Here is a 15,445-nt window from a genome sequence, read left to right as displayed (position 1 = left end):
AGAGGCCGATGGTATACGGTTTTGTAGAAACACATCTCAGGGACATGGAACAACCTCCAAACAATGCAGACTACACGTGGGAATATGGTAATAGAACAGAAGGCAGCAGAAAGGGGGGTGTTATTGCGGCATTCATTCATAAAAGTACAGACTGGCAAAGGGTGAAGCAGGAGTGCAAGGAACATTTATGGCTAAAAAGGAAAGTGGCAGGGCAAATGACACTCCTTGGTTTCGTGTACTTGTGGACGAAAGCAAAGGCCAGAGAAGAAAACCAGGCAATGGTAGAGTGTATATCAGAGGACATTCAGGAGTTAGGAGGAGGGTGTGAGATAATTATACTAGGAGATATGAATGCACACATAGAAGATATAGATGGGTATACCGACCCGACAGGCAAAATGATCATGGATATGTGTGAAAGGCTAGATTTGATCATTTGCAACAGTACCGAAAAGTGTGAAGGGCAAATAACATGGAAGGTAGGAAGGCTGCAGTCGACGATAGATTACGCACTGATGTCACATAGGATGTATGATAAGCTCAGGGGAATGCACATAGATGAAGGTGGCTCCAGAAGTCTGGGTAGTGATCACAAACGTATCAAGCTAAGTTTTGGAAGAGCAGTGAAAGTGGTAAGGAGACAAGATGAGCAACTGCAGGAAAATTTTTATTCGGAAAGGCAAATTGAAATAGCCACTAAACAAATTGAGAAAGTATTCACTGAGGATAATAAAACATTGTGGCCATACACGAATCTAATTAGACTGTTTGAGCTAGAGCTTGCTGAGGCACATGACAAGTCACCCCGGAAAAGAAGACACAAACCCAAGGGTTGATGGGATGAGGAAGTTAAGAGAGCCATAACAAAACGTCAGGGAGACTTTAAGGAACACAGAAATGCTAAGCAGCGGGGTGAACCGACAGATGATGCTGAAAGAAAATGGGAAATCTTTCTAAGCTGTAGAAGCGATGTATCCTTTTTGATCAATGAAAAGATTAGAAGAAAGGGAGCCCAGTGGCTGGCAGAAGTACATAAAAAAGATAGAAAGGCAGCTGCGAAATTTTAGAACCATCTAAACTCCCTGAAAAATGAGACGAGCCTAGAGCAGAGGTTTATAACTACAGCTCAAGGTGCTAGGCTAGAAGGGGACGAAGCTATTGAATATATAAGAACAAGGGTGACAGAAAAATTTCAACACAGAAGTGCTTTATGCACCACAATAGACAAGGATGAATCAAGTGGCGCAATGGCTCCATTTTCACAACAAGAGTGGGAAAGGGCTGAGAAAAGGGTTCCTAGTAGTACATCAACAGGCCCAGATGGCATTCCAATTATGCTGATAAAGACATTAGGTCCGAAGTCTAAGCAGGCTTTGAGAAAGGCAGTGAGCAAAATAATAATTGATGGAGAAGTTCCTGATGGATGGAAACTTGACAGGATGAGCATGATCTATAAAGGAAAGGGGGACAAAGCTGACATAAACAACTACCATCCTATAACAGTGACATCAGTGGTCTACAGGCTGGCGATGCAGATTATAAAGGAAAGACTCCAGGCATGGATATAGGATGAGGGGGTGCTGGGGGAACTGCAGAATGGGTTTCGGAAACACAGGAGGTTGGAAGACAATCTGTTCTCACTGACGCAGTGCATCGAAATAGCAGAAAAGAAACACAGGCCCCTATGGCTAGCATTTTTGGATATCAAGGGAGTGTACGACAGCGTTGTCCAAGAGTAATTGTGGGGAATACTGGACACACTAGGCATGGAAGATGTAGTCACAAATTTTTTAAAGAATATCTATAAAAGTAACAAGGTAGTTATAAAGTGGGAAAAACAGGTATCTAAGCCCACAGAGGTGAAACGGGGGCCTAGACAGGGGTGTCATCTGTCATTCTTGTTATTCATGATGTACCTACAAGGATTAGAGGCCAAATTAGAGGGAAGTGGACTGGGCTTCAACCTCTCTTTCGTCAAACAAGGAAAACTCATTGAACAGGCACTACCGGCATTGATGTACGCAGATGATATAGTGCTAATGGCCGACAACAAGGGAGATTTGCAGAGATTGGTGGACATCTGCGGTAATGAGGGAGATAGGTTAAATTTCACATTCAGTAAGGAAAAATTAGCAGTCATGATTTTTAATGACAATGAAGGTAGTAAGCTTAGAATACAGGAGGTCACGCTAGTGCTAACAGATAAATGCAAATATCTGGGCGTAAGGATAAGCAATGGGACCGAGTAACTAAGGGATCACGAAATATACGTGTCGACTAAAGGTAACAGGAATGCAGCGGTAATGAAAAACAGGGCACTGTGGAATTACAATAGGTATGATGTGAGAGGAATATGGAAAGGGGTTATGGTTCCTGGTCTGACGTTCGGCAATGCGGTCCTGTGCATGAGATCAGAAGTTCAAGCAAGATTAGAAATTAAGCAACGCGGAATAGGTAGGCTTGCCTTAGGAGCTCATGGGAATACACCAAATCAGGGAGTACAAGGTGATATGGGATGGACATCATTTGAGGGCAGGGAAGCTAGCAGCAAGTTAAAATTTGAGAAGCGATTGAGAGAAATGGGGGAGGAGCGTTGGGCTAGGAAAGTATTCAGCTACTTGTACATAAAGAATGTCGATACAAAATGGCGGAAGTGAACCAGAAAATTGACTGGTAAATACTTGTAAAACAGCAGGGGGCCAAACCAAAAAGAATTATCGGTTAGAAGAAGGTGAAGGAAGCCGAGACCGATATGTGGAGAATTGGCATGATTAAGAAGTCCGCACTAGAGATCTATCGAACTTTTAAGCAGGAAATAGCCAAGGAAAGGATCTATGATAATACTAGGGGTAGTTCTCTACTGTTTGAGGCCAGGACGGGAGTATTGCGAACAAAGACATATTGGGCCAAATACGAAGGGGTAGACACGGTATGCAGTGCGTGTGGAGAGGAAGAAGAAACTGCCGAACACTTGATAATATTCTGATAAGGGCTTCAACCTGTAGTTCAGGTTGATGGCGCAGAGTTTTTCAAAGCACTGGGGTTTAGGGACAATGAGGGCAAAGTAGACTTTAAGCGGGCAGAATTAACTAGAAAAAGGTTATCTTATTGATGGCTAAAGTCAAGGCACGAGTGAAAATCGCACCTTTGCTGCATGTACGAATCCTCAACCTCACTATTCACGGGAAAAAAAATATCTAGTTTTTAGTTAAGTATGATGGCTTGGTGGCGCCAGCCACCGCCCAATCTAAAGGGTACAGCAGGTGTTCTGTGGTACAGCCATATCCATCCATCCATCCATCTATCGACCCACGGAGCATCGACCGGTCTGACGAGGCTTACGGCAGTTAGGCTCACGCCACCGACCATGCCGGCGAAGCAAAACAGGAGGTGCTTCTTCGTAGCGTGCAAGTATAGTGCAAGTGTGTTCCGTGCCAATCGCTATCATTGTGTGTCTCAGCGAGACCGACGATACTAGCGCACTTTGTGCTCCAACTGCTGCTTACTGCGATATCATTGTGACGACGTGCCTCACTCGCTGTCAGATCTGTTGTGTTATCGTTACGGTTGTTAGCTGCATAGCTCTAATGCGTCATGTGACGGGTTTTCGATGTTATAAAACAAGCCTCGCTGCTTTGTCACTGGCTGCCGAAGCGGCTACGACACAACGAAATCTGCGACCGAAAAAACGGCATTTTTTCAAGCCACTCGTTGATGAGGTGGCTCTTCAACAGTGGCAACGAGCAATACCGAGATTGGATAAGGAACTGTCAAGATCTTACACTCACTCTTTCGGCAGTTCTTTTTTCGTAAAAACAATAAAGGAATGGAACCGTCTACCGGATGATCTTGCAATGAAACTTATAATGAATCCTTTTTTTTCTTCCTTATAACAACGCCTACAATATCACTGCCACTAAGAATGGTTTGTTGTCTCGAAGCGTGTGGGTGTTTACAAATGCATGACTGCGACATTGTTTTCGCTCACCAATATTAAAGTGTTTTTTTCTCTTCTCTTGAAATATCTTGAGTGCTGTTGTATAATTGTTTCAAATGAAACTATGTAGTCAAATTATTATGTGTACCTCCCCTACGTAATGCCTTGCGGCGATGTAGGTGAAATGTAAATAAATAAATCTTGCGCTGTGTGTGACCTCCGCTTCCAGGAAGACGATATCTTGAAGGACTACGTGTACAATGCTACGGTGAAGTAGTTTTGATACCGCGTGAACAAAAGTGACTTCCAGTTTTTTGTTGTAGCGTTCGATGAATTGTGTTCATTCAATAAGACTTTGCTGAACTCACTGTATTTTGCATTTTATAGCCTTATAAGGGACACGGATTTATTGAATTCGTGTGCTATCTTTCCTTTAAAAAAAAAAAAAAACGTTCGGATCGTAAATTTGAGTTATCTGGAACGAACAAGTTGTTCTAGGCTTTACACTTCCGATATCTCCGGCGGTATCAGATGAATGTGGTGTGTGCCTCATCATATAACAATAACTAAGGTCATATGATTACGAGGCGCATCGTGTTGAAGAGCTTTGAAAAAATTTGGCCACCTGTGGTTTCTCTAACATGCACCTGAATTCAAGTGCATAGTTCTCCAGCATTTACCCTTAAGTCCACTGCAACGATTTCTTTATACGGTTGAATTTTAAAGAACAAGAACGCAATACGGCTAAATTAACATAATGCCCGCAAGGTTCAGGCATCGCACTCGCATCTCCACAATGTGGCACCACATTTGCCACACAACTGGTGCCTTAATTGACCACTCGTAATAACCTTAGTGTACTATCACGGAAAATAACTCCCGCAATGCCAAATTAACGGCAGGAATTCCGTTTAACACTGTGCATAGGATCCATTACGTCGCGGTGACCGGTCATAGATAGATAGATAATGTGGTCAAGGACCCTTTGCAACGGGCGGACTCCATGAAGTGTCCTAGCTATATTGTAAAAAAAAAGAAGGAAAGCAAACATGAGTTAAAAAAAAAAAAAAACACGCACGTCAGAGTTCACAAGTCACACACTTCCAGCGCCGTGTGTGACAGTCTTGTGTCCCACCACCACACTTCGAGGCGAGCTTTCGTGGTGCGCACACTTTTGCCACAGCGGTTTCCCTCCGCATCAAGAAATCCGAGGGTTGGATGGGTGGATGGATGGATATGGCTGTACCATTTAGATCGGGCGGTGGCTAGCGCCACCAAGCCGTAATACTTAATGAACTCAAAACTATATTTATTTTTTTTTCATTAAAAAGTGAGTTTGAGGATTCGTACTTTGCAGTCAAGAGTTTAATTTTCACTCGTGCCTTGACTTTAGCCACCACTCAGATAACCTCCTTCTAGTTAAGTATACCCGCTTAAAGTTTATTTTGCCCTCCCGGTCCCTAAACCCCAGTGCTTTGAAAAACTCTGCGCCATCATCCTGAACTATAGGGTGAAGCCCTTTACAGAACATTGTCAAGTGTTCGGCAGTTTCTTCTTCCTCTCCATACGCACTGCATACTGTGTCTACCCCTTCGTATTTGGCCCGATATGTCTTGGTTTGCAGTACTCCCGTCCTTGCTTCAAACAGTAGAGAACTACCCCGAGTATTATCATAGATCCTTTCCTTGGCAATTTCCTGCTTAAAAGTTCCATAGATCTCTAGTACGGACTTCTTAATCATGCCCATTTTCCACATGTCAGTCTCCGTTTCCTTCACTTTCTTCTTAACCGATAGTTCTTTTTGGTTTGCCTCCTGCTGTTTTCTAAGTATTTACCAGTCAACTTCCTGGTTCGCTTCCTCCATTTTGTATCGACATTCTTCATGTACAAGTAGCTGAATACCTTCCTAGCCCAACGCTTCTCCTTCATTTCTCTCAATCGCTTCTCAAATTTTATCTTGCTGCTAGCTTCCCTGCCCTCAAATGATGTCCATCCCATATCACCTTGTACTCCCTGATTTGGTGTATTCCCGTGAGCTCCTAAAGCAAGCCTACCTATTCCACGTTGCTTAATTTCTAATCTTGCTTGAACTTCTGATCTCATGCACAAGACCGCATTGCCGAACTTCAGCCCAGGAACCATGACCCCTTTCCATATTCCTCTCACAACATCATACCTATTGTAATTCCACAGTGCCCTATTTTTCATCACTGCTGCATTCCTGTTACCTTTAGTCGTCACGTATATTTCGTGTTCCCTCACGTACTCGGTCCCATTGCTTATCCATGCGCCCAGATATTTGTATTTATCTGTTATATCTAGCGTGACCTCCTGTATCCTAAGCTCACTACCTTCGTTGTCATTGAAAATCATGACTGTTCTTACTGAATCTAAAATCTACCCTATCTCCCTCATTTCCGCAGATGTCCATCAATCTCTGCAAATCTTCCTTGTTGTTGGCCATTAGCACTATATCATCTGCGTACATTAATGCTGGTAGTGTCTGATCAATAAATTTTCCTTGTTTGACTAAAGCGAGGTTGAAGCCCAGCCCACTTCCCTCTAATTTTGCCTCTAATCCTTGTAGGTACATCATGAATAATAAGGGTGACAGGGGGCACCCCTGCCTAAGCCCCCGTTTTACCTCTGCAGGCTTGGATACCTGTTTTTCCCACTTTATAACTACCTTGTTACCTTTATAGAGACCCTTCAAAAGATTAGTGACTACATGTTCCACGCCTAGTGTGTCGAGTATTCCCCACAATTCCTCTTGAAGGGCTTGCGGCAGGGTGGTGCCCTCTACCGTAGGGGGAGTCAACTTCGAACATCGTAAGAGCAAGTGCTCGGTAGTCTCCCGCTCGCCACCGCAGGGGCACAATCACCTTTTTCCTTCCTCCGTGGGCGCAATCATAACGGCTCTGGTAGTCGAGAGTGCGCAGCGCGCCCGCCTGAGCCTCGAAGAGGAGGGCACCACCACAGCTGTTGTCGTACAGCTACAGAGGCTAGAACGCTTTTCTAGTGTCCGGAGCGGCGGAGTATTGGTGTAACATTTCTCGATCCTGTGGGTAGGTGGCGCTGCCGCTCGCTGTCACGCATTCAGCGCGGGCGCTTGCGCGCGCTATCCTGCCGTTCTGCACCTTGGTAAATGAGCGTTCTTTCCTTCATTTCACTCTTGGCAGGCTCCTTGGCCTTTTCATCAACGCGAATTTAGCTCAAAAGACTGCTGGCTTCGGCTGAAAAGTACGCGAATGTTGCTTGCTGAATCCGCGTACGTTGTAGCTTTGTTGGCCGCGATTGAAGTTCTCGATCTTGCTGCGCGAAATAGGTATCCTGCCTTGTACCTACCCTTTTTTATAGTGTCTCAAAATGAAAGCGTCCTCGGCGTTGCCGCGGCACTAATTACGCAAGCGCCCACATTGTCGACAACCTAAGTAAACAGCTTAAAGTGAAACTGGGCAAAACGTTACGGCGCCTGGTCTGCAAACCGCGTACCATTAGTCCCCCATGTTTTTGCTGAAAACAGCACATTAACAGCGTCAAAGTAATATTGAAAGAACACAGTAGGTCAGAAATCGGCACATGCAACATCTTTACGGTTTATTGTATAACTTTTCACAACACGAAACTGAAACACTGAACTTGACTCGACACTCACTGCTACCGCCTCATCTTCAGAAGCTTTTGCTTTTGCCTCTGCAAATTTCTAGATTTGTTGGAGGCTTTGGCGAAAAAATGCAGCCTCGTGAGAGCATAGAATTTTATGATGTTTGCTGTCACTTCCCGGCCGTGAACTTGGCAGCCAACCATCTTGAGTTCATTGCCTTGGATAAAGCTAAGAAAACAGGTCATGCTCTCAGCATGCAGCTGGTTGCGGCTGAAAAAAACAGTAAATGCGTTCTCAAGTTCTGTCACAAGGTGTTCAAGTGGTTTCGATGGATAAAGCAAGCCACCATGATCAAATGCTTGAGTTAGTGAAGTGTTACTATTCAACGTGGCCTGAACAGGAAGAATGCATAGTGATGATGCACACTCGAGACACGATATTTTCTTCATGGTCTTGCGTAAAACGTAACCAGCTCCATAATAAATTAATCGGCTGTCACTCTTCTTTTCTACAAAGTCCTTGTGATGAAGCAAGGAGCTGTGCTTCTCCATCATATCTGTGGCATCTGCTAAATTTCCTTCATCTAAAAGCCTGTCCACGAGAGTTGTCATTTTACCAGCTTCTTGTGTAGATGCGTCAGACGGCTCCAAGAGTGCACTGATCAGCTCAGGCTGAGAATTTCCACCCCTGGGTGGTCTTGCTAAGCTATAGAAGCTGAGGTTATTAATAATGATCAAGAACTGTCCTGGAGTCGGATGATCATTACATCCGAATGACTGACGAACAATCCCAAAGACGTTCTCTACTTTGTCCTGACTGAGGTTTGCAGTAACAAGTACTTATATTGAAGCTTGGAAGTGGCATAATCCAAAAGAGACAGCGTACTTTTCAGTGTTACACGAAGTCCCAGGGCAGTGCCTGCACTCAGAAAACCAACACCATGCTTTGCTGCATGCTCCTCCCATTCACTTAAAAAAAATAATGAGCTCTTCCAAGAACTCTGCACTTTTTGAGTCTGATCGAAGACCTCTGAGTGGTGTTCGCGACGACATGATGAAAATCAACTTCTCCATAAGCCTTACAAAGTGCTCTGTAGGCTTGACTATACGGAACTTTTCCTGCAGATCACTCTTGTAGAAAAAGAGTCCTTTCAGGACCTCCTCGCTGAATAGCTGGTATGCCAGGTTTACGCGCATTTTTTCAAAAGCATTTGGCTCGACATGTGCTTGTGTTATATGTGGCATCACTTTCAGTGCGATGGCTTCTCTGTCATTTTTCCAAGCCTCCTTGATAGGACTGACATGGACGTGGCTTTGTGGGATCTGTAATCCTTTGGAAACAAAGGCATTCCGCACGCACTTAACAAGGTGTGGAAAGTCGGAAATCATGTGTAGGTGTCTTGAAGAATCAACAGGATGGGGAGCCTTGCATATGATTTCCACTGATGACGCTGCAACCAGTAAGAAAATTATTTAAGCTAATGCAGGCAAGAAAAACATTGTTTTACAAAGATGTACAGAATGAGGCGACTTACCCTTTATTCCAAGCAGCTTCCAAAGACTTCTGTTCCATGGCGCACTGTCGCTTGTCCAATAATCAACACGAAGATCTGATTTTTCGGCAAGTATCGTCGCTTCAAGAAGTAATTTTGAAATGAGGAGGGGCCTTCACGTTGCCTTTAGAAGAAAACACACCAAGTATTTGGGTCCATCCGCCTGTAAAAAAGACGAAGCAATTATTGCAGTGTTTTGGACAAATCAAGGCTCTTTTTTTCACATATGCGAAATTAAAAATTCTTGTTCTTTGTAAGCCACACGTGGCATTAATGGAGTATAATTAACACAAACCACCCACCTTGGAAAGGCTGGAACATTATGATGAGTCCGTGGTCGCTCAGAGAAGTCTTGTCTTCTGGTTCAGTGAAGTTACCAAGGTCTACAAAGCCACTCGATTCTCCACACGCTTTCACTGCAATATTCTCGGATAGTTTCAGTTCATCAAAAACAAGGCCCCCATGGAGACTGAACTCATCCATATCCTTTGTTTTTTGCTCCAGGGCTGAAAACACTTTGGGGTTGAAACCAAATGTGCTTTTAAATCCCTGCAAGTGCTTGTCCAAACAAGTCTTGCTTGGTAGTACCATGATTTCATGCTTCCTTATATGTTCATATAGCTGCGGGCTCTTCATCCGCATCAGGATGCATTCCAGAACCCACAGCTTGTCGTAAGCCATGCCACGGTTCGACTTTCTTGACGCGGCTTTAAAACAAGTTTGTACAGCCAACTGCTGTTTTGGCGGCAGTCCGCAAATTTTTTGCTTGAAAGCCGTATCGGCCACAGACTGATTCACAAGCCGCAGTTTTTTTACCGTTTCTTGGGCTTTTGCGAGCTTTCTCCTGGTTCGCAACAGCTGAACAGATTGCCTGGCAGCTCGTTGCCGGAATTTCGGTTTGGGATTCTGCTTCTGTCTGCGCATCTGATTTGATATAAGCTTTCTGGTGTACTTGCAACGCAAACACTGTTTCCCTTCTGCTGTTGTAACCGAGCATGCGTGCGAGTAGTACGATTCACCAAACTTCGTGCACTGACCGGTCTTGATGGGCTCAATACCACACCCAGGGCACAGAAACAGCGCGTCAGCTTTCTCTAACGCCGCGAGCGCATTACTTTTAGTGGCCACGAAAAATTCATCAACCTTGACGTTGCGGCAGTATATTCGGCAGAGCGATGTTTCAGCCTGTTCCTGCGTAGTTTCCGAGCACCCTGCGAATGTGACGTGCTTGTGAACGAGCACATCTCTGGATTTTTCCCCACGAATGTGCCATCCGAAGCAAAGTTCCCCAGGCTCATTAGTCAGCACAATTTTGGTGCAAAAAGCTGACGGCCGTGAAATATTGCTGAACAGGTGAGCTGAAGTCTCCGACGCTGATTGTACATCAACACTCTCGGTGAGTTCACTGTAGGGCATGCCTTCATCTAAAGCCATGCGCTTCGGTGGTGGGGCATAGTGGTTAGCGAGGTCTCTCGCTTTCCTTCTTTTTGGAACATGCTTTGTGAAGTACAAAGGTGCATCTGGGAATATGGTCGGCACAGCGTCATCGGTCAGCGCTGGCCGTTCGTGTTCAAGCTCCACAACCTCTTCATTGATGACATGTTTGAATGTTCTCTGTATGTAGCGTTCATCAAAATGACGGGAACACACCACACATGTATTGTCAAGTACCTTGTCGTCTTGTTTGATGTTTCTCGACCATTCCTGCAGACGAACAGGATCTGTGGGAGCTCGAAACAATGACACTTTTACCTCTGACGACTTGTATCTACCCTTGCAGAGTGGCACAAAGCACGTGCTACCCTTACGGGCAGGCATGATCACACATCCGACGAGAAAGGTGAACGCCGACAATATATGATGTTTGCAGCTCCTTCACAAGTCAACACAGCATCAGGACGAAGTAGTTTGAAACTGTGCAAGCACAGCACACGCACAAATATACCGCATACACCTCGTTACAGCGCCTGACAGGCCTGGCCGCGTACAAACTTGCCAGCGGGCTGCAGAGCCATCTGGCGGACAGATCCGAGCACATTTCACTGCGCCCGCGGAGAGCACCGCCCGCTCACGACACTAGAAAAAAGTTCCAGCCTCTCTAGTACAGCGCTGGCTCTGTCGCAATATCTTTCTTGCTTTCCCGGTAGATGTTGAGGGTAGTCTTAGGGAGCATGGCTGAATGCCACATTTCTCCATCTGCCTCACGAACACGGTCACGAATGCCCTTTGCAGTCTCTCGCTCGGGTCCCGTTTCGATATAGTCGAGCAGGCCGTATTTTCGCGTCAAGAACATCACTCTGGACCTCCATTGAGTGCGGATGCCCTTGATGTAAATATACCGAAAGAGCCTGCGTGCCCACCTGTTGTCATTCATGGTCCGTAGCCGACATTCGAACGAGGTTTTGCTGCCGGCCTTTCGGGCCTCGAACGTGGACCATCCGACATCCCCCTGGATAGCCGACACGGCCATGGTATCCCAAGGCTATGCAGCTCACCTTTCGTTGCGCACGTTCCAGCCAATCCCGTGTTGGGGCTGACAGACATATGGCCGAGTTAGCGTAGGTAAGTCCAGGTATACATGTGCGGCTTTCCTCAGGTCGCGCACCATGTGGTATCGGCTGCAGCCCCACAGGCATTGTCGACGCAGTATGCTGCTGGCTCGCTGTGCCACTTGTCTCAAGTGGGTTTCATGCTCCGCTATGAGCTTGTCTGAGGTGGACAGTAACACGCCTAGATAGCGGTATTCCTCCAGTCTTGGAAGCTCCTCGCCATTTGGTAGTACCAGAGCAGCCTCAGCACAATCACCAGAGAACTGGAGCACCGCTGACTTCTTCGGATTGAAGGCCAGGCCTAGGGTGTCCAGGTGGTTGGCTGATGTCTCGACCAGATGCTGCAGTTGTGCCGTATTTTCGGCCAGCAGCTAGAGGTCATCCACGAAAACAAGGCCGGGGATTGTCCAAGTCGTTGGGGTGCCGTCGTAGGACCCATTGAGCTTGAACCCCACACCTGAATCCAGGAGGACATGTTCCAGACCCGCTGTATATAACATATACAGCAACGGGGAAAGAGGGCAGCCTTGTTTCAGTCCCCGCTGTACTGTTACTGGGCACGTGCGGGTTCCACCAAAGGTGGTTTCAACTGTGTTGCCAGTGTAGAGTCGGTGCAGTAGTTCGATCCACACAGGCGGCATATTGAGTTCTTCCATCCGAGAAAGAAGGTGCCCGTGTGGCACGCTATCGTACGCCTTGGCCACGTCTAGAAAGCAGGCGACTAGCTTGCGGGATTCCCTGCGCTCGATCTCGATGCTCTGTAGGAGCACAAAGAGATTGTCCTCTCCTCGCCGATTCCGATGGAAGCCATTTTGAAGCTCAGTAAGTGGTCCCTGTGTTTCCGCCCACCCACTCATCCATCTCTTGATGACCTGTGTGAAAAGTCTATACAGCACACTGGTGACGGTGAGTGGTCTATAATCGTGCAGTTGGTCACTGTTGCCTCCGCTCTTGGGCACCAGGCACACCTTGCCGCGGCGCCAGTCTTCTGGGATGGGGTCTCCATTAATAATGCCAGTGAAGACGGACGCCAAGGTCTCTCTTGCATTCTGTCCAAGCCGTTTCACTAGCCCAGGTGGAATTTCATCCAGTACTTTGGCGCTGTGGGCTCCAATGTTGGACATGGCTCGGTCGATTCCCACACGGGACACCTTCCATTCGCACTCCGCCGTGGTGCCGTTGTCCATCTCACATCCTTTTCCGCGAGGCTGGTACGACACTCCCTGTTGTTCTGGCGACGGGTTGTCATACATTCGCTGCATGTGACTTGTCAGGTGTTCTGCAAGGTCTGTGACAGCTTGACCTGTTGCGTCTCGGAGAGTTGGAATGGGGGCCTCGCGGTTGAGCGATGAATATATGTCCAGAATCCGTTGTTGCCAGCTTCTGTAATTGCACGCAGTTGTTTTTTATTGCTTTCCGCGATTTTCTTCTGGACCATCTGTTGCATGTCTCTCTTGCTCCGCAAGAACTCCTGCCACGCCTGTTGGCATTCCTCAATCGAGAGGCGCTTTACTGCGTGTCAGTGAGCTCTATTGGCCTTACGTCGCGCTTCAAGTGCCGTTTTCACCTGCTGGTCTCACCAGGCCTTTGGTCTGGCGCCTCCTCGGGATTGTACGCACTTCTCATAGTGACACATAGTGGGTAAAAGCTCTCCCACGAACTCCTCGTATGTGGTTTGCTGCGCATGTATGGCATTCTCTTCGAAGTCCTCCGCCACTTGTTCAAAGGATGTTGCCGGTAGGTAACGTCGAGCTGACTTGCGGCATTGTGTCCGACGATTCCGATGGACAGAGGTAGAGAATGTCAGGGCGATGCGATTGTGGTCGCTACCCAAACTACAGCGCCCACTCTCATCCACATGCACTCTTGTCAGGTGTGCCGCTAGATTAGGCGATGTGAGGATAGAGTCGATGCAAGATCGACTATTTCTGGCGCTCCATGTAGTCTCACCTATGCAGTCGGGGCGGAGGTTGGTGACTTCAAGGGAGAACGTTTCTGCTAGCTGCAGCATAGGTGCACCGTTATGGTCCTGGAAACCATCAATACTTTGGACATGTCCGTTGAAGTCTCTCATAATTAGGATCTCTCTGTTGGAGCCCCAGCGTTGAATGTCTTCTGCGATACATTGGGCGATGCATCTGTTTTCAGAATTTTGCCCTGGATCAACGCTGAAGTATAGGACTGCAACAAGCACTGGCATGCCCAAGCAGGAGCCCTCCAGTTTCTTCCAGTTGCTTTCTATGCCGTTGCACCACAAGACACCTATTCCGCCTCCTTTGCGGGAGCCGGGCTCTCTGTTGTTACCCGCCCATTGCCAATTTGGGCGTACCGGTGGCTCCTCTAGCCCGAGGAGGTGAGTCTCCGCGACTGCGTATAGTGTCATCTTCTCGGTTTCGAGCATCTGGTACAGCTCCTCCCATTTGCTACGTTTCCGCCCTCCATGAATATTGAGGAAGCCGACATTCGCATTGGCCTCTTTTTTTCCCGGCGGCGGCGGCAACGTCTCTTCATTGTGTTAAGTTTGGGAGCATAGCGTGTTTGACCAGCTACGGCCATTGTACAGCTATCTGTTGGCGGACAATGTCCCCCACCATGTGGAAAAGGTCTGGGTGCGCACCGGTGCTGGGTGGTGCCCTCGTGTGGTATCCATGTCTGCGGAGCTGGGCTCGCCCTCTGTGGGCATGGTTGTGCGCTTTGGGTCGGTAGAAGCGCAGTGTTCATCAAGTACATCGCGTGGGGGAGGCCCTGGATGTTGTCTCTGAACTTCCTGTGTGGCGTATTGTGAGTCACGGCTGCCATTCCAAGAGGTTGCGATGGCGGGGGCATGGCTGGCGTCTCCAGGGTAGGCGAGGAGACATATGGGTCTGACTTTCGCCGAGGTGTGCGGTTGGACTTGTTTCTGCTCCTTCGAGGCCTCTGTAGTCCTAAAAAAGGGCGTATCGCTAGAGCCAGCTGGGTTGCGACTTGGCGTGTTGTAGCTGACAGGTAGTGGATCCCGTCCTGGGCTAGTCGCTTTTCGCCTGCCAGTGTATCGGATAGGTCAACAAACGTCACCTTTAGAGCTCCACATAGCTTCCTAAGCTCAGTGTTAAGTAGCATTGCTTTTGCCCGCATTGCTTTGCCTCTAGTTGCAACTTCGGTCGAATGGCATCGGAAGTGCCACCTAGGGAGCGGGAAACGAAAGGGGCCGCGTTTCGCCGCCTCGTCCCAGCGGAGTTTGCAAACAGAAGAGGTATCTAGTAACGTTGCTGTAGACGACCCGCAGGCCAACTGGTCGGTGGCTATGGCATCTCAGACCTAGTCTGCTAAAGCTCGCCGTCTCTATCTTTATGGGAACCTCATTTTGCCCTCGTAGTCTCTTGCTTCATTCCCATCACACATTAAAAATATGAGTAGCTACCACGAGTGTATGACCCCAGCGCCTGATGTCCCCAAGGTAACAAAAAAAAATTGCCCATCATTGGCTCGGTCGGTACCTTGTCGTGCTACTATTTCCGCGTTTATGTGTTGCAGCATCATAAAGCCATAGTTGTCCATTAATAAACTACACTTGTTAATTTCCTGCAGATATATGCCGCAATACATAGATCGAGTAGCCGCCAGTGGCTGAAGTTCAGTGACTGTCTGGGGGGCAGTCACAAAGAGTGGCCTCGATCCTCTCGTCATGGTGCGTGGCTGTTTCACGGCTGAGAGCTACTGCTCCGATCTAAACGATATATAGCGTTGCCATTCCTTTTCGGGAAAGTGTTTCCAGATAGACTTCATCCTTCTACACAACTGCTCACTAGTATACACACAACCAA

The 15,445-nt window shown here is 47.3% G+C and overlaps 2 protein-coding genes across 2 annotated transcripts in view; one reads left to right on the top strand and one right to left on the bottom strand.

Annotated features, from left to right (window-relative positions):
- LOC119163924 (aldehyde dehydrogenase 1A1) overlaps positions 1–15,445 on the top strand; it is a 638,180-nt gene that overhangs the window by 21,175 nt on the left and 601,560 nt on the right. The window lies entirely within an intron of this gene.
- LOC142768756 (uncharacterized) lies at positions 9,171–10,911 on the bottom strand. Its single transcript, XM_075870757.1, has 2 exons — positions 9,396–10,911; positions 9,171–9,256 (listed from the first exon to the last, which is right to left on the bottom strand). Exons 1-2 carry the CDS (start codon positions 10,909–10,911, stop codon positions 9,177–9,179), a joined length of 1,596 nt encoding a protein of 531 aa, XP_075726872.1. The 3' UTR covers positions 9,171–9,176.

The sequence above is a fragment of the Rhipicephalus microplus genome, chromosome 8 (genome assembly GCF_043290135.1).
Source record: "Rhipicephalus microplus isolate Deutch F79 chromosome 8, USDA_Rmic, whole genome shotgun sequence".
Taxonomy (NCBI): Eukaryota; Metazoa; Arthropoda; class Arachnida; order Ixodida; family Ixodidae; genus Rhipicephalus; species Rhipicephalus microplus.
Note: the sequence above shows the minus strand (reverse complement) of the source record. Positions and strands in the feature narration are given on the sequence as shown.